At 42.7% G+C, this 19,630-nt stretch overlaps 1 protein-coding gene across 1 annotated transcript in view; it reads right to left on the reverse strand.

Annotated features, from left to right (window-relative positions):
* The window catches only part of snx19b (sorting nexin 19b), a 33,892-nt gene extending 17,504 nt beyond the window's left edge, over positions 1-16,388 (reverse strand). The window contains exons 1-11 of the mRNA XM_070829068.1: positions 16,346-16,388; positions 14,857-15,139; positions 14,496-14,690; positions 12,626-13,849; positions 11,977-12,175; positions 11,409-11,509; positions 11,196-11,315; positions 10,540-10,664; positions 10,169-10,262; positions 9,899-10,055; positions 5,893-6,022 (exon numbers count right to left, since the gene is read on the reverse strand). Of these exons, the coding sequence (XP_070685169.1) occupies positions 5,893-6,022; positions 9,899-10,055; positions 10,169-10,262; positions 10,540-10,664; positions 11,196-11,315; positions 11,409-11,509; positions 11,977-12,175; positions 12,626-13,849; positions 14,496-14,690; positions 14,857-15,117 (2,606 nt within the window). The 5' untranslated portion in view covers positions 15,118-15,139; positions 16,346-16,388. The remainder of the gene's footprint in view (positions 1-5,892; positions 6,023-9,898; positions 10,056-10,168; positions 10,263-10,539; positions 10,665-11,195; positions 11,316-11,408; positions 11,510-11,976; positions 12,176-12,625; positions 13,850-14,495; positions 14,691-14,856; positions 15,140-16,345) is intronic.
* Positions 16,389-19,630: the final 3,242 nt, after the last annotated feature.

Raw genomic sequence — 19,630 nt, forward strand, 5'->3', positions numbered from 1 at the left:
CAGCAGTGAGACAGAAACCACTTTCCCTGAGGCCAAACAACTTGTTGTTCACCACCGGTGAAACCCAAGCAGGCCACTGGATGTCAGATGGAGATCCCTGGGTATTAATTAACGGTCCAGCTGAACCAGACACAGACAGAGCAAGAGAAAAAGATTGAGAGAGCGAGAGCGTTCCCAATGACAACTGTTGACAAGCTTTAAATCCTCCATATTCCCCTTCATCCCCACCTCCATCATCAAGCTGTCAGCGAGGCCTTGTGGTACCACTTGAATTGTTTATGGAAGTATTAATATGGTGTTTTAGGGAGTAAAAATAAAGAATCATGTCATTGCATGACAGGTGCAGCGAAAGACTGGCAGGCCAGAGGTGTCTCATGGAGTTTCGTGAGGTGAAACGTGTTGTGAACCGATCCCTTCAGGCCAACAAGAAGCTCACTCACAAACCAGGAAAGCACTGCTGAGTGTCAGCGCGGCCGTAGAGGTGCACCTGTGCATTCTCCAAGGAGATGGAGTGGTAACAGTGTCGGCCCATCAGCAGATATGACGCTATCCTCTGGACTAGGAGGGGGAATGTTCCGCCACGGTCCAATGGCACGACAGCGTGCAGAGAAAATCTGAACCGCTTGATGCAATTTGATTAATTACAATCATTAAATTGTATCATCTTTGCCGCTGACCCACTTTCTGCACCACACAGCCCACGTTGTCCAGTGCATGCAAGAGAGTCTCAAAGTATCATATATTTTATTCTGTTGTAAGGCAAACACCCCTCAACTCGTGCATTTATGCTTGGGTTTTGCATATTTCAAAGGCTGACATCAGTCTCAGCACACTTTTCTGGATGTGTGATTGATAGTTAATTGCATTGACGGATGTCTCACTCTGCTTTTTGTTTACATACACATTTAACCAAAAAGAACATTGAGTATCCCTACAAATGCTTGTGATGTTGACATAAAGCGGCTGCACTCTGCTACATCTACAGTACATCTAGACACTGACAACAATCTGGCTCCAGCTGGATTTTCCATCCAGACTGCTGTCTAAGAGAAAGAGACTATATTCATCTTAAACTGTCCCACTTTCCAGTCCATAAAAATCAGACATCTCCCAAACCAGAGCCTCCACTTGGACCCCATTTATAGGAGCAGAGAGTCGGCTTTTCCAGCCAGACCTGTCACACACACACACACACACACACACACACACAGACCCAGATTTGGCCTGTTGGGTCCTGGTTTCATCTCGCACACACAAACATACACTTTCTTTATCCACTCACAACTCCAAATTAAATTCTGACAGACGTGCATCCACTACAGCTGTAGACTGGCACGGATAAGGTTTCTGCTGCCGGCAGCTTCTCTTGCCTCCCACCAAATGGCTGTCAGATTATATAAAAACCTTCACAGCGCTTCATATAACCTGTCAGTTCCACTAAAAAATGTTCTAAATGGGATTTTTAGACTCATTTGTGGATACATTTATTAATAATAATAATTTTGGATCAAGAAAAAGACTTGACCCGAAAAATGAATTATATAACTATGATACTATACATAGCAAAATAGGGGCCAGTTAATTCAATACTTTAATGCACTTTCATTGTGGTGTCTTCTTTATATTTCTCTTCCACTGAGTTCATTCGTTTCTGTGTATAACATCTCAGAGTGTCCCATCAAGCTCACGGTATATCATGGCCACCTACCAAAAGAAAGGCTGAGCCTCAGGTTACTTATCTCAGGGTTTGGTTAGTTTCAATAGTCAGTTAACTAGTAGTGAAGCGTCCGTCTTGTTGTCGTTGTTGCGTTGCCTGTAGCTTAGTATGACTTGCGTACTGATAGAAGGTGGTGACTCAGCTGCTGATGTAATGATCTTAAAGAGCACCTCCCAGCACCTCAGAGACAAATATTTTTCACAGCACTGTTATAATCATATCAAATACACGTGTTGAAATTGAATCTGAAAGCATATTTTTGGGTTTAAAATAGAAAATTGTATTTTAAAGAAGCAACAGACGACTTTTAAGTACTGAATAAGTCACAGAAACACCGATACATGATCGTCTGAGCAGACTGTTAATATATTAAAACAGAATTAAATTCATAAGCCATTTGTTATGGCTATAATTTCATTTCCCCATGGGGATTAATGAAAGTAATAAAGTAACTAACCCTTTTTACTATTCCAATATGTTAACAAGCGCCTGGCTATTCACACCACAAGCAGACACTTTATGTATGAGCCAGAAACACAAAACAATGAGCTACAAGTGGCTGAAAGCTCCGTAGAGCTGCAGCAGTCACTGCTAATTTGGCAATGCTAACAGCCATTTCACTTTCCAGAGTAATTTGATTCCGTCTTAATACAAACAAGACAAAGAGTCCACAGTGATGCCAAAGCTCCTGTGATGCCGAGCATTAGCAGTGACTCATGCTAATGTCAGCGTACTAACTTGTTCACACTGGCAGCATTGTGATGCGCAGCAGGTATACTGTTGTCGTTGTCGCCATCTCAGTTTGGGGGATGGGAATGAAATTAATTTTCAAAGTATTTGGTCATAAATCACCATCATCAGAGTCACCAGAGTCACGAGGATTCTTTGGTCTAGGAGCCCGAGTGTAGGTGCTACATTTCATGGTCATTCACTGATATTCCAATGAGGACCAAAGTTGTGGATTAACCAACCGACCATCACTGCTGCCCATAAATCCACACCGCTAGCATGGCTAAAAATACTGCTGAGAGGAGCTTTAAGGCTTTTTGTGTGGGAATGGAAAATAAGACCGTAATCAGATAGAGTGCATCCAGAAATACTTAGGCATGTTTCTGGTAACCATCACTAATTCCTGGCCCGAAGCCCAAAGGTTGAGGCCCAGACGCTTTGAAACACGCTGACATACGCTAATAATTTCATTCACATCATTCTTTTTCCTTTTAGTAGAGTAGCTTTTATATAATTCTAATTCTTATGCAAGGTATTGCTGCTTTTGTATTTCACGTTTGTGTAACACTTCATGCTTGGAATATTTCATTGTTTATCTTTTGGACTTTTATTAATCGTTGTTTTGTTGTCTATATAACACTTTTTATTACACATGAACAGAGCAGTCTTTGTAACACAATTTCCCACATAGTGTTTCTATCCACAGCAGCTGACAGCCAGAGCATCTTGTCTCCTCTGTACAAGAGAAGCCGGCTGATGGGAGCTGATACCTGCCACCCTGAGAGCCGTCACTGCAATGTTGACAGACTGCTGCCTAATATAGACGAGGCCAAACAAAAGCACAAGGCCTTTCGTACTTGGCTGGTGGAACTTCTCAAAATAGAGGGCCTGCTATCAATATGAAGAAACGATATTCTTGGACTGACACCCCAGGGAACGTGAGGTCACAGCACCACCAGCACAAACACTAGAACCTGAGAACATTGTCCGCATGTTCTGTTTACTGGCAGCAGGAGCCATACCTATCTGTGACAAATGTTTGGGGATTTGATGTCAGACATTCTCCTGAGGGCCAAATAGTGCGGGCATGCATGTATGCGCATAGACTCAAATACGTTACAAGAAATGTAACAGTGACCGGGATGGTTTACTATTCAATAACTGAGAGCAAGCTCTTCTAATCAAATACCGTTTAATTGGTACACTGCATGTCAACTTGACGCCCCTGATTTTCTAAAACAAGGACAACTGCAAAGCCACACAGTCGGCTGGTATCTAAAATATCAACGCTCTTGACTAACTACTGTACACGAGTCCCCCCCACTAGGAACCGTGTGTCTTTATGTACTGACCTGGCTACAGACTTAGTCTACAGACTTAGTCTACAGACTGAGCCGTCCTCTCCTGTGTAGAACTTTCCAACACTTCTTTGCTGCAGCAAAACCTCGTAAAAGCACTTTAAGAAGACGGGTTCATCCAGAGCCAACTGTCTTGAAGATCGTTCTCTTTGGTGATAGGCGGTGTGTCTTTGGACCTCACGCTAACAGAGATCCAAACAGTTTTGCCCGTTTGTCTTCATTTGAACATTAAATTTGTTTCATTCATTTTTAGGTTTCGTCATCTGTAGTCACTGGTCTTTTCTTTGTTTGTTCAGCCATAGTATCTGTTTACTCGGCAGACACTGGAGAGAGCAGCTCGTCACTTCCTCCTACCCTCTTTGGCAGGCCAAACTGCAGGGTGATGGACGTCACAATGTCGATTCGGCATCCGGTTCATAACACAAACTAATACTGCAAATGCCAGGGCTTTCACCAGAGGGCAAGACAATGATAAGATGAGGGAGGAAAATTATTTGCACGGACGTGGCAGCATCAGCATCAGCATGAATAAAATGTTACCAGCATCTGCTAATAACCGGTCACTGAGGCTGAGGAAAGTGAATGAAAACGGACATCTCCGCCCATTATGTCATCAACTCCTGTAAAAATACAATTGAGCAAGGCACTAAGCTCACTGCTGTTGCCGCTGTGTCAAACGTTGTATAGTCATGGAATTGAGTAGAACTTTATCAGCACACTCATGTTCCCCTGAGAATGAACCCTGTTCTGTTTTGACCTAATACACTAAAAGCAAACTATGGGCCTGAATGTTTAATCAGGTGTGCTGATCAAAATAACAGATTCTGGGATCGCAGACATAAACCACTGGGACTCACAGTATGTTGTCCGTATGCACAGTTTAAAAGCTGCCAGGCTGCCAAAAATACCCAACCTTTCCTTCACAGTCTACTTACAGTCCACGTTTGCTGCCAACCAACCACTGAGCAGACATACGTTACAGCAAGGCGCAGCACTGATGAAGTGAAAATTCTTTTAGAGGTCAGATTAATGCTGAATTGTACCACCTTATCCAAAAGGAAACTTACTGGGCTGATATGCAGAGGGATTGTGTGTTAGCAAACTATCCATCTATCTTCAGGATTCTGCTACATTTAATGTACGAGAAGGCGCAGGTCATTTTCAGTTATATTCACTTTAACTAAAGTTCACAATGTGACTTCAGCTTTCTTTCAGCCTTCATCAAGGAAGCCTGAACTGACATGATCTTTACGTGATTGCACCCAGGTACAGAGATATGAAGTGTCTTGCATTAATGACCGGCCCAAATCATTCTCCAAATGACCACAATGGCCTTGTAAAATGTGGAGTGACTTTTCTAAACCCATACTGGAACTACAAATACACTTAACTTCTACTCTACTGAGGATGGAGGAATCCCTGGGGACCCACGCTGTCTGGTGCTGGACCAACCAACCACTGTAAGACAAAAAAGTCTACAGACACACACACTAGTGACCCGCTGATGCTGAGACCTTCAATACCTACCAGAACAGCAGAACTCAGTGTTCATCAGTTCAAGCTCTACTTTTCTGTCAGCTTCAGCTGCAGTGAAGCTCAGCTGTGCTGTGAGCATACTGATACTTTAACAAGCTACCAGTGGTATATTAACACAGAGCTTCCCTTACAACTATTTAAAATTGGTAAAAATCTTATTTCCTTGCAAAGCTGCTTGCAGCACATTGATTCACTCAGTCCCTCCCTGCCAGATATGATTAATAATGAATTGTAAGCCTACTGCCAGATTGACTGTACTACTACTAGCCACTACTAGCTGAGTACAAGTCGTCCAGAGGGTCAACATGATTGGTTGGAAGTGGTTTTGTAGATGCTAATATTAGCATTAAGTTCAGGTGAGGCCAAGAGGAATTTGGTTATTTTGGTATTTTGTCAGACACACAAACATCACCATCACTTACAGATTCACTCTGGTGTTTATTCATTCTGCTTGATATATTATGTTTATATTTAACTGTATTTTATTTCATTCATTCATTTTTCTATTCTTTTGTGGCCTCCCATGACTGTTAGACGAATGTAGCGTGTCACCTGTTAATAAAGGTCCCAAACAGCAGTCTGACGGTCCTCTGGATGTTTTCACTGCACAGCCAGCTCCACTGGTCCTTCATCAGCAGACACAGGATGTTCAGAGCCACCTCAGCCAGCGCCGTCTCAGATGCTGTGCCCACAACATGCAAGATACACAGAAATACGCAGTATGTCACAAAGACAAGGTCATTACTGTGACGCAGGCAAAGATCAGACACCATATTCAGATTGTGCTGTGTGTTGGTTCAGCATCAGACGGACGGATTGGAACAGTAGAGGGACATGTATGCATATCTGTGAGCTGTTTCAGAGAAATACATCTCTTCTGTGTGCATCCAAAGAACAGCAGCACTCCACTTCATGCCTATATTAGCACTGCCCTCGTGTGGTGAGTGTTAGATGCTGCTGGACCTGCTGAGGGTGATTTTTATTCCAGCACTCTAAAATCTACCACGTTCTTCGACATGTCCGTGTGCTGTCAGCAGTCTTTTGGTCTGCACAGTCCTTCCTATCAAACTAGTACTGGAATTCCTAACTAAACCACACTACAAACCTTTTACAGCAAACACCGGGCAGACTGATTCTAGTAGGACGCTTTAGAGGATGAGGTAAATCACTGCAGCACTACACACACACATACATTTAATAACAGCTTTTGGTGGTAACTTAATTTTATAACACTATCTACACAAGCAACAGGTTTCTTTTTCAGTGAAGAGGTTAAAGAGAAACGTGGTCAACACAGACAGGGCACAAAAAAAATCATGATTTGTGAATCCAGATTATTGCTGTGAATCTGGTTCCCTTAATGAGTTTTCGCCCAATGTGATTTATTTTGTGTGTGTTAGCTCCAAATCTTGGGGGACAAATTACTTGCAAACCATTGAATTAATAACCGTGTAGTCAGTCAAGTGTGAGCTGTTCATCTGGCAGAACAAGGCTGTGCACAGCAATCACTGTGTTGATGTGGACTAGAGTAGACTGAAGCTCCTCGCAAGGAAAAAGAAAAACGCTGCTTTACTTTACAAGTAAATGCAGGTCTTTATGATTCAAATTTTATAACCAACTGGATACCGCTGAATTTATAGCATTGAAATATGTTACGTTGAAACCATCTATCTGGATTAACCCAATTCCCCTCTTCTGAAACTGCCAGAAGGTAATTTAGATTTTTAGAAAGATGTTCTTTCAGGCTGATAATGTCAGACGAGCCTTCTCAGCCACTCAGCTGTATCTCTCTGTCTTAGATTATGGAGCTGACAAATCTTGACTTGATCCATTCAAGCTTGATTTCTTATCCAATCTGAGCAATTTTAGATTTCAAAATGAACAACGTCACTTAAGTAACTTAAGTATATTTCTTTGAAATCAAACAACATGAATAACTGCCTCCTGTGGAGAGGGAAGTCCGAATTACAAATGTATAAGTTCAATGTCAGTAATTCAGAGCAAACTTAATTTCACAAACAGATATTGGTTGCTCTGATTCAATGTAGAATAGCTGCACTGACTGAAACACTGAAACAAGGTATTAGCATATTAGTGCTCTGTGTACTGTCAGTCTGCTAACTTTTGCACTGGAACATTTCACAGTGTGGTCAGAACTGAGCGCTTCATTCACCCCGAGTGTCTGGAAAAAAAGACAGTCCTTCAAAAGACAATGACCAGATGCCTAACAAGGAAGAAAAGGAATTTGGATTCCATTAAACAGGGAATGTCTAATTCTAATGTCAAGAAAATGCAGAGATAGTTTCCATATGATGTTCATGAGATCATCCATTTTTCCTATGGTGATCGGTCACGGTTAGGTTTGAGCGCTCTTCATCAGGCTGAATACGACCAGTGTTTAAAAGAGAAAAATATTTAGATCAAAACACAGCAAAGCATCTTGAAATTCTTTAAACAATACCCAGATAGTCTGAAGCAGAGGTTCCCAAAGTGGGTGCCAAAGCACTTCTTTAATAATGCTTCACTACATTAAATAAATCAGGTTTATGCTTCCTTTTCACACATATCAAACAGAGGAAAAAGCCAATGAAAAACAAAAATCACAGAATTACCTGTTTAATTTCCAGTAATGCTGCAGCTAATGACATGAAAACTCATGTCATAGCAACACAACATGCACAAGAGCACAGTTCAAAGAGCTGATACAGCTCGACTGAGTCTGAGCCCACCACCAAAACTGAAGCCACACTCAACGCTATGCAACTAACGACCGCTCGTGGAAGACGGATATCCACCATTGCCCGTTGGTGCATTCACTACATGCTAAATGTAAAAAGTAGCGTATGTAATGTTATTCATTGCTTATTTTGTTATATATTTACCTGATACTACAAAGACACACCACTGTCTCTGCAGAAGGAGACAGTGGGACGTGGCAGGAGGGAGGATATCACAGCGGGCTGTTTGCGATGCCTTTGAGTGTGGCTTTTTTGGAAGATGGTCGCATATGAAATGAAACTTCTAAATCATGTCTTTTACTGGACTCAAAATAAAATAAAAGCGTGCGGGATGTTTCTGAAACAACCATTAGGTTCCATCGGGCTGTTTTGTGATCCTGAAAGGGGAGGAGCTTGATTGTCTCAGGGTCACACTGGACTCTACATTAACCTTTAATAGAAGACATGTGACAAAAGGTGTCAAACACGGTCACTTACAGGCGTAACAGCCCTAATCCCTAAAAGTTTCTGATAAAAAACACTTTCATTTCTTGCTTTCAGAACTTTAAACATTTCAGACATGCTTGTTTTATTTAAAAGGCTTTACACGAGCTTGCCTCACCTTCCCTAAATGAATTCATTAAACAGAAGGCCGACAATGGCTTTGGCACAAGGCAACCACTACAGGTGGCTGTGAGGTGCCATACAGGCACACCACATTTGGACAAAGTGTGTTGTCAATAAAGGGAAGTAAATATTGGAATGGACCACCAGCTTCAATATGGGAGTACAGTACATACACCATTATTGAGATCCATCTCAAACAACAGCATAAAGAGATCAGACTTACGATCGCTTTTGACCTGACATGTTGTACAATGCATTATGTCTTTTTTCTACTTGCATTTGTCATTTGTAAAGTTTCTGGTTTTTTAATTCTTGTATTTTTATACTGATGCCATTAACATGCTGTTTACTTATCAAGTAAAGAAAGTTTCATATTCAGTTCAGACTTTGCTTACTCACACTCGCCCACTTTCTCATATTGTCTCAGTGTCTTTCTCTCCACGTGTTTCTGTGTTCAGATGCACATTGACCCATTCACATTACCGCCAGCATAGTTCTAACCCATGTCAATGAACAAAAGCTTTTAGGTTTAGAAAGGAAAAATAAAAAGGACAGTCACACCAAGTCACATTCCTGTGTTTTTGTGCCTTCGGCTACAGCACCATGCCAACGGCTGGCAAAATGTGAACCCAGTCGGATGAATATGATGAGTGACTGGAATATGGAACAAGCTGGTTTCGATCAGATGGTCCCACTCTAACCGTGGTGAGATACTGAATGGAAAGTGGCAAGCTAAGCAGACAGGAAAGCAGGAAGACACAACTGTCAGTGAGTCAGTCAGACACAAAGGAAAACGAAAGTAGACAAGCCAGGGTGAGTCAGACGAGCAGGCCTGATGGTTGCAGAGATAAAGATGAAAGGGCAGGAGGCAGACAGTCAAGTTTCTAAGGAGATTCTTTAGCTCAAATTAAAATATTTTATTAAATCCATTTACGATTATCCATCAAACTGTGGTACCAGCTACCTTTGTAATATAAGAAGCCATTAGACAAAGTTCTTGTGAAGCCATAAAAGATAAAAGGATTGGGTCCAGCAGACTACCAGCAGTAACTCTGCTGCATGTGATGCTGTGGTGGCAGTAGGGTGTAGCTGAGGGTGATGAAGTGGGTTGTTTTTGCTTTGAAATCAGTCCTATAAACACATCTACTGCAGCGTTCAGACATGTACCATCTAGATAATGTGACAGCACTTGAAACAGAGCGAGTATATCTCACCTGGTTCCTTACTGTGTTTCACTCTCATGCTGTCATCGACATCGCCTTCGAATTCTCTTTCCACAGCACCGTTCTCCTTCTCTGGACATCTGCTGGCCAGGGTTTCTTGATCAGTGATAAAGGCTTGCAAATCTCCCAAAGACATCCCATTAAACACCTTTGAGAGCAGAGGGGAGGAAAGACTTGATGATCCCTCAAAAAGGTCACTGGATAACTGAAGCAAATGTTCTTTGTGCATAATTAGTTCAAACTTTAAAGTAAGTTACTTACTGCGCTAGTTTGCTCTGAACTGAACAAAACCGGCGGTCTAATGTCTGAGCCGTTCATAAAGGGGATGTTCTTACTGGAGAACTTCAGACGAGACCTGGGATCATAAAAACAAATGAATATGCACACACACACACTCAAAAATCACCTCATCATTGTGCAGTAACTTAACCTGCATCAAGGCTCAGACAACTGTCACCATGAGAATCAGGAAATAGGTCGTAGGCTATAGCACATACACCCTCTCTGCTACAGAGACAATGCTGCCAAAAGGGATGGCCACTTGTGTAACACCCCCCCACCCCAACAGGTCGTGTCTGTTGATTTTCTGTATGGGTTTGTGTTTCCGGCATATATGTGGATAAAAGTCCTACTTGCTCTTCTTGTCACCACACATTTTCCCTCCATCCATCTCTGCTTCATTATCCTCTGTTGGGCTCTGAGGTTCTGAGCGAGGAAATGCTGTCTTCAGTGTATCCACGATGGCGTTCACCACAATCTAAACACAGAAGACACACACATGCTGCATTACAAACTCCAATCTTACAAATACATAGAATTGTAACTACAAAAAGGTGTTTTCATCATGTTATATATATCGTGTTCACAATAATACGGCACAGTTTGATTGAAGATCCCATATTATGCAAAACGTACTTTTTAATGTCTTCTCCACATAAACATCCGTGGTGTGACTAGAGCTCCATCCTCTCTCTGTTGCTCCGTCTTTCAGTAAATGTGTGTGAAAACCCCCCGTTTAGATTTGGCTCCCTTAATGATGTACTGAGGGGATGTATTGATCATGTGACCTCCTCCAGTCCCTCCACAGGCCTGCTGAAACCCTCCTGAACCCACCTACCTATGTGTTTTTTGAACATTAAACCATGCAAACCTGTTCCAGTAGGACCTCCAAACACAACATACGGACTAAGCATAAGCAGAATATGGGAACTTCAAAGTAATTAGCTTCAACATGAACATAAAGTCAAGCACTATTCAGCTGTGCCATAATGAAACATTCAGATCAAACCTTGTCAATGCGTGACACAATAAAAGGTTTCTTGACAAAAGCGATCCTGGCGTCCGTATTGAGAGCAAGAAACTCCTGCATCTCTTCACTGTTGGCTATTTCACAGATGGCACAAAGTTGCTGAAAAAGAAAACAGAATAACAGTCTACAACCTTGGAGATAAAAAACAAAGTCAAATACTAAATGAATGTAATAAAATATCAATCCACTAACCTTTAGAAAGGTCTCCAGAAGTCCTTTCCTGGCTTCTATCTTGTCACTGTCCATGTTTCCAAACGGCATGTCTGGAAATACTTTCTTTGGACCTTTGACACCTGAAACATTCAGTCAGATAAACCAGATTGCAATAAAATCCTGGATGTTGGCTCAGGTTCCAAACGTCAACTCAAACTGGATCCTCTCAGCAATGGCCCACAAATCAAGGTCCATTTGTAGGCCATGCGTGGATTTCTCCGAGCCGGACTAAAGCAAACACTGTACATCCAAATAAAAAACCCTGCATCGCTTACCAGAGGTGTTGTATTTGTAGAAATGGTCTGTATTTGTGTAGCCCCTTCCTCGTTTTTGCCACTACTCAAAGCGCTTTTTACATCACATCCTCATTCACACATTCACTCACAGAGGCTGTGCTTCAGGAGCAAGTTGGGGTTCTAACTTGGTTCTGGTTCTGACTCAGAGGAGCCGAGAATCGAACCGCTTCTTATCTTCCGATTGATGGACGGCCCTCTCTACCTCTGTTGTGTATTTCAGTCGTGTGGATGCCTGAGTTCATCTTTCGTACCTTTGATGAGTTTGCGTAGCTCAGGTTTCTCCTCCAGCCGTGTCTGCAGGTTGAGGAACTCGCTGTACCGTCTGTTGACCATGTGATAGGCTACGGGCTGAATGGCCGATGGATTCTCACATCCTGAAGGTATGACTTCAGAATCCTCAGAGCCCTGCTGGATGCTTCCTGAGTTCTCACAGCCCATCGCTGTCTCATACTGAAAACCAACACAACTCAGTATGAGGCTAACCGTAATGAGCAGCTCCTGTCATAATTTACATTCTGTGCAACATACATATTTGTATTTGCGTTACTGTCAGTTAACATGGTGCAACAATAATCCTTCCTGCATGCCTGCAGCAAGTAAAATGCCACATCGGACAAGTAGCAAGTGATAAAAAAATGGCTGACTGAGGAGAAGGTGCCATTTTATCAATGCATGCTGCCATGGTGATATTCTACCTGTCTGTTGTGTGTGAAAGTGAAAATCCTTTTTCAATTTCTTATCATCGTCTTAGAAGATTAAACATGGAAATTAACTTGAGTCTAATAAATAATAAATAATCATTTGTGTTGGCAGTACTGGTCGAGTAAGAGTATCGCACATGAACAAACTAACAAATGATCAGAGAGGGAGAAACAGATGTGGATAATGTAATGTCCTTACTTTGATAGTGTAAAGAGTGTAGGGGTGTGAGCCGGTGCCACGGTGCTCCTTTGCCGTGATGGTTCCAGTGATGCGGAGGTTCTGGATGATGACTGGTCCGTCGGGGCTGCTGAGCGGCTCAAAACTGAACGATGGCATAGGGGAAGAGCCCTGCAACGGGCTGTGTTCAGTCAGCTCACCGGGGTTCCCCAGCCTCTGTTCCACACCCAGAAGGAGCTCTCTGGTTGGGTTCACTGAAGGGGAGCTGCCCTCTCTCTCCAGGTCCTGGAGGCTGCTGATAACAGGAGTCCCCTGTGCTATCCTGACTGACGGGGGGCCGCAGCCGTTCGGATGCTCTGCTGGTTGTGAATTCAGCAGCACTTTAGGGCAGGAGCCATCCAGTGGACTGGGGCAAACATCCTCCAGGTCCACACCGTTATTGCTCTCAACAGATGTGGCACATTCTCTGGGTCTGTCATACAGGCCCTCCTCTTGGCCTATCATGACCAGGGAATCAATAGAAGCCAAGGGAGAATCCAGGTCAGAGTCATTTTCCTGGTAAAATGGGTTTGACTTGCTTCCTCGCATGTAATGCCTTAAAAAGGGTCGAGTGGGTTCTTCTTCTTCGGTGTTGTTCTGTGGATGGTCTCCCTCCTCAGAGTCGATCACATCACAGGCAGCGAGCTCAGGCGTGCCCATCTCTGCGTCACAGACTACTTCGGTCTCGGCTCTTAGTGGAGAATCTTCACTATTCTTTTGAGATACACGTGTTGTCTCTTGTAGTGGAGCGAGCTCTGACTCAGCAGGTGGCAGTGGTGGTGTTGGTGATGAAGCCAGTGGCTCTGCTGTAATTGGCTCCTGTGGTTTGCTTGACTTGCCAAATATTTCAATCATGAGACTGTTTAACCAGTCAGGGTCTGACAGTTTAGCAATGAGGGGGAGCATAACGTTGCAGGTGATGAGCTCTCCGACGACGAACCGTCCGGTGCGGGTCTCCAAGTGAGGCGACGGCACCAACACATGCAGCAACAAATCTACAACTGCTCTGGTGTAGTTGACTTCCAGCGTGTCGCTGCTCACGGCAAGATGAGGCGTGGTAACCCTGGAATATGCCTTCCACAGCTGCTCGCTCTCGCTACTCCACTTTGCTGTCAGAGGCGTTTGCTGCTCGGTCACCAGCTCTTTGGCTCTGATGCAGTCCTGCAGGTGGCTGCCAAACAGATCCAGGATCCTCTGGGTCAGCTCCTGTAGGCGGCAACGGTGATTGAAAAATGTCTCCGTTAGTTCTGTCTCATTGATGGTGCAATAAATAAAAATAAATATACATACGCATGTGACTGCTGCAAAAAACTGTTGCTGCTGTGTGACACACCTACATTCTCTCTTAGATATTTGACAGCTACAGTTTTTTTATTTAATATACGTTTTTATGATAGGATCAATAAGCAGACTAGTAATATGTAATATACTTTATGTTTACTGATTTTCAACACTCATGAAGCATCATATAGGTACATCTTGTACATAAATGTAAATTGATTCATTATTTTATTAATCACAGACGTTTTTGACCAGTCAGTATCTACTGCAATGCATCTGAAAGACTTTTGAGGAAAGTCCTTGTTTTTTAATGCATCTACATAAGTAAGAATGGTAAACAATAAAATGACTACTAAGATACCAGGTTTCTCCAAAAGAAAATCTAGTTGTGTGAACATTGTTTCGCTGTAATGCTTCAATTCAATTTAAAGCAAGAAAACTTTTTTTTTCCATTTACATGAAGGTTACGAAATCAGGTCACAACAGAAAGCAGGTCACACCACAGTTACACGAACTGTGGGTAAGCTACGGGAAATACTCTGCAAAAGCTGACACCTTCAAAACAAAGTACCTTCCTGTCGACCTGTCTTGCACGCATTTTCAGCTCCATGGCCATAGAGATCATGGCCTCTTGAACCTCTGTTTCAAACCCACTCTCAGAGGACACAGTGGAGTACCAGGAGGTGACAAAGTCCCTGATGATTTTCCTCACGGTGTTGTAGATCTCCTGGTCCAAGTGATGCTCATCCTCCACAGACTGTGGGACCTGAAATTTAGCAATGCCAAAATAAATGTAAATCTAGTGACACAGGAACTAGAAATGGGTGCCGTTTCCCAAAAGCAAAGATTATCTTTGCCCAAAAAAACTTTCATGTCTACAAATGTGTGAAACTAACACTCGAGCCGTGAACCACAACTAACTGTACATTTACCTGCTCCAGAGCGATAAACCTCTCCAGGTGAACCATACTGTTGGACTCCAGGATGGCCTGTGAGCCGAGCCAGCCACCGAGCACCACCAGCAGGCTGGTGAACACACACAGCAGCCAGATGTTGACTAGCAGGTGGAACAGCACCAGCCATGTCAACAACACACCAAAGCCCAGCAAGCTCCTCTGTCCCAGCACCTCAGCCATGGCACTGTGGGGGTTAGTGTCTGGCTTTACGCCCTCAGTAACAGATGTGGAGGTCATGCATGCCAGAGCAACAACACACCTTGAAAAACAGGAACCAACGGAGAATACAGATTAGTCATCACATTGAAAACAGACTACGAAGCTGCATGGATGCCAGTATGTGATCAACAAGATTAAAGATGATGAATGCATGGTCAGGTTAACCTGCAAGGGGCGCCAGGGGCAAAAACGAATTGTAGGGCCCCCACTGACCACCTGGTGTGTGTCTCCTGGTGCTGCAGTTACTCATGGAGGACCGTGCAGACAGCAGTCCACATCTGGCAGCTTAGTTAAACAGTATTTTGCCAGTAACCAACCACAACTCATGCCTGCTATGTGTTAGACTAGTTTAAGACAGATGTATTTAGGAATATGCAACATAAACACAATAACAACGCTACTAATAAAGTAATGAAATCTGACTTTTTGGACATAACTAGATTTACTAAACACTAGTTAATTTTAATGTAATTGTGGTTGTGGTCACTACGTGGACACTATTTGTTAAGCTAGCTGCTAACGTTATTTTGCACGATGCCTCGGCAGCAAATGACTGTTTACTAGCGCGACTATTTCCGTACACAGTGATCAGTCACACTTTTATTCTATGTTTATCCGCATTTATCAGCTCTAATGGCCTCGACCAGCTAGTGTTTGACTAACGTTAGCCATGATACATTACGTTATCTGCTCTGGGGAGCGACGCGACACCAAACCCCGTTCAGAAATGTGTTAACTTGGGGTTTATTTGTTACATGGCACGTATAAGCCGGATAAACATACTTTGACTCTCTCATATGTTCAATTACATGCAACAATAAAACATTCGGCAAACAAAGTATTTGATCTGGAGCAATATATCTGAAGTTATTACATTTTCTCCGTATCCAGCCTCCATTCGTGGAAGAGGACAAGAAATGACAGTCGGGGGGATAAAAGCCGAAATATTACTGATATAACTGTTTTTTATGTACAACATAATGCCGAAATGAAAATAAGATCTTAGCATGTTGCTGGAGGTGTCCAATAATGCCCTGTGGTGTGATACGTTTCACCAATAGGCATATCTACTTTAAACTGCTATATTTGGGGCTTGAGGCTTGTAGCGTTCGGCTAGGATCATTAAGTATCATTAGCCCGCTATAACTGAACACAGCAGGCACCGTGCAGCATACCAAGTGGAGTCCTTTCGTAAACATGTCTTCCATAGTTACCCGTTTAAATAAAAGAGAATGAAAGATTTAACCTTTTTGATCTGTCATGGCACTCAATGGGAGGTCTCGTGAGCGTCTTGATGACAACTCTTTCGTCTGGTTTGTTTACTTCCTGTCTCATGACGTATGTCCTAATGACACACCTCCACGAGGCTCCTGGGTACCAAAATATTCAAGAAGCGCGAGAATGAGGTTGTCAGAAAGAGATAAACAGTCTGACCTAAAATGATGCCCTCAGGTTGCTCTAAAATGAAGATAAATAACGCTCGGAGGGTTTGGTTAGCATTCAACAACTACAGCTCCCATGAGGCTTTGTCAGCGGCTAAGAATCATGGGATATGTTGTTTTACGATGATGAAATTGTGGCGTTGAACTTCTTATTGATGCAGTGATAGTACACAGCGGTGCTTGATTCATTGCTAAGGAGTGTACTGACGTTTTTTGTGAACTGTATAAGTGATGGCTCACCTGTAGACACATTTGACAATAGAATCACTCTGAGGGAATAAACATTAAAAAGGAAAAATGCTCCAATAAACATGCAATGTCCTACTAGGTGTAACTCCTGCCTGGACAAACGCTTCAGGTCATCTCTTTACTGAGAGTTTAACTGGCACGGTTCAGTGGTGACAGATACCACACTCATCTCTGTGTGTTACGACATAGCTTCGTTGTCGTAGCTTAGCATAACAGCTAGCGCTCTCCAAAGTTCAAAAATGGCCGGCAGTTTGTGGCTTTAGAAGAAGTTAAGTGGTGTGACTTTTTGCAGTATTGTATTTTTTTTTTTCTCTTTGTCACTCTCCACTCCCACTACTGCATCCAGCAGACCCAACATACTGACTTTAAAGCCTCGACCTCTGGTGTCTGATTTCCCCTTTTTGTATATATTTTCCGGGTAGCGCCCAATGCCACGATAAGGCGATGCCACGATAAGGCGATGCCGTGATAAGGCGATGCCACGATAAGGCGATGCCGTGATAAGGCAATGCCGTGATAAGGCGATGCCAGAACAAGCCTGATGAATAGTATCTCCCATTGAGCGGTTGAGACACGGACAAATTGTTTGTTTCCCATAACAGTGTGGGTGGTTTTCGTGCTTGGTTGATATTTTAACTGAATGACACCTGATCCTGATCCCAAGCAGTTCTGTGAAGAAAAAAAAAAAAGGGGGAATTGTTAATAAGAAACTTTGATATTGTGGTGTTAAATTAGAAAATGTCTTTGACCTGCTCAAAAAAAGGTGACTCTCCCTCATTGTGAGAGTGGACAGAAAAGGCCAGAGAAGCAGATAGATAAAGATAGAACGTACCAGACTGACCCTGATTTAGTGCTTTTGTTGTGCAAAACATATTCTAAAGTTATGCCTACAGACACACGCCTGTGCAAACAACATCCACAAGTGTTAGAGTATCACAGCATCACTTCAGGGTCGTGCTATCTGTGACACACGAACCCCAACAGCCAATTAGACACAGTTACGTACGGTACTCTGTCCAAGAAACACTTTAAAAGCAGACGTCTAACTGAGTTCGGGGCTCACTGAAAAAGTTTTCTTGAAGTTTTAAGTTTCCGATTCCTTTGTTTTTGTCAATTAAAACAGTTATAATGTAATGATAAATCTTATCACGTCCTGTTTCCACTGTCCACTCTCACAATGAGGGAGAGGTCTGTTAAAGTTCTAATTTAACACCAGAAGAACATTTTGTTGCAACATCAAAGTTTCTGATTCACATTATGAAGGTGTCGCTCAGCAGCTCTGGGCTGGTGACATCTGGGCCTGAAAAACAAGTAATCATAGGATGCTTCAAAACTTTGAAAAAATGACAAGAGAACTTTGTGTGATAAAACAAAACAATTTGACATTTAGGGCCATTTTTTGGGAGAGGGTGAAACGAGAAGATACCACACTCATCTCTGTGTGTTACGACATAGCTTCGTTGTCGTAGCTTAGCATAACAGCTAGCGCTCTCCAAAGTTCAAAAATAGCCGCCAGTTTGTGGCTTTAGAAGAAATTAAGTGGTGTGACTTTTTGCAGTATTGTATTTTTTTTTCTCTTTGTCACACTCTCCACTCCCACTACTGCATCCACAGACCCAACATACTGACTTTAAAGCCTCGACCTCTGGTGTCTGATTTCCCAGGCTGTTGCGAGAGCCGTGCCTTACACATTATACATTAACATGGCTGACTTCACTCCCAAAGCCAGTTAGTTCAGTGACCTCAGTGTTTTGCATATACTGACAAAAGTGTGAAATAAAAACCGTCCCTTGACCTCAGACAATGCTGCCTTCAGCGATACACCATCTGTATATCGCTAGTTTTGTAATCTGTGATGTAAAACCTCACCTGAGCAGGTGAGCTCGGCGTCCCCCTGTCTGAGGCTTCTGCTGAAGCTGCAGCCAGACTGTTCAGGTCCTTTAACAAGACGGCTGTCTGCTTAAAACCTTTGAGATTGGAAACACAGTTATCTCCTGCTCCTTTGTGTCGGTCTTCCAGAGGAAAAGTTTTCCTGAAGTTGTAAGTTTCCCATTCCTTTGTTTTTGTCAATTAAAACAGTTTTAATGTAATAATAAGTCTTAGCACTTCCTGTTTCCACAAAATGTGCAGCAAAATACAAAAATAAAAATAGAGTGCAGCTATGAATGTAGTCAGGAAAATGAAACTCTTTTTCCTGTCTTTTTTCTTCTTCTTGCTTTTGCTTTCAATTACCGCAGCCTATAAAAACTGTCTGTGTGCTACTGTTTGTCCGACACTGAAAAGGTTGGTTTGGGAGTTGTGAGTTTTATTTTGGCAGCAAAGACCTTGCATTCTTCCAAGTAAGTCGAATCTAAATTAATACGTAAATAAGGGATATTGTTGGTGGAAAGAAGACTTTGAATTGACTGTGTTCTTGTGAAGTGTATCTGATGTAATGCTGTAAAGCTTGAATGCAGCTTTAAGTTAGACTTTTTGGACACCACTGAATGAGTACTTTCAGGTCAGATATTGAAATGAATGAAGATGGAGGAAATGAGGTATGCTGATGACTAGTATAACCTCACTAATCTGATTTGTTCAGTGTGGTTGACTCTCGAGCCGGTGTGGGAAAATATTTCTGGAAGACCTGAGGAGCCACACAGTCCCTCATTAAAATTACCTTGTGTGCAATTTCACACATACCGCACTTCCAGGTCTTCCAGGCAGCTTTCGTATGGAGAGGCGGCGTTGAAAGTTTAGCTCTGTCAGGGACTAGGTCATTTCTCTTCAGTCATGCATAGTCTTACGACAACTTACGAGACTTTACCTTTGATAAAGGTGAGTGATTGTCAGATCTGAGC

The sequence above is a fragment of the Pempheris klunzingeri genome, chromosome 4, assembly GCF_042242105.1.
Source record: "Pempheris klunzingeri isolate RE-2024b chromosome 4, fPemKlu1.hap1, whole genome shotgun sequence".
NCBI lineage: Eukaryota > Metazoa > Chordata > Actinopteri > Acropomatiformes > Pempheridae > Pempheris > Pempheris klunzingeri.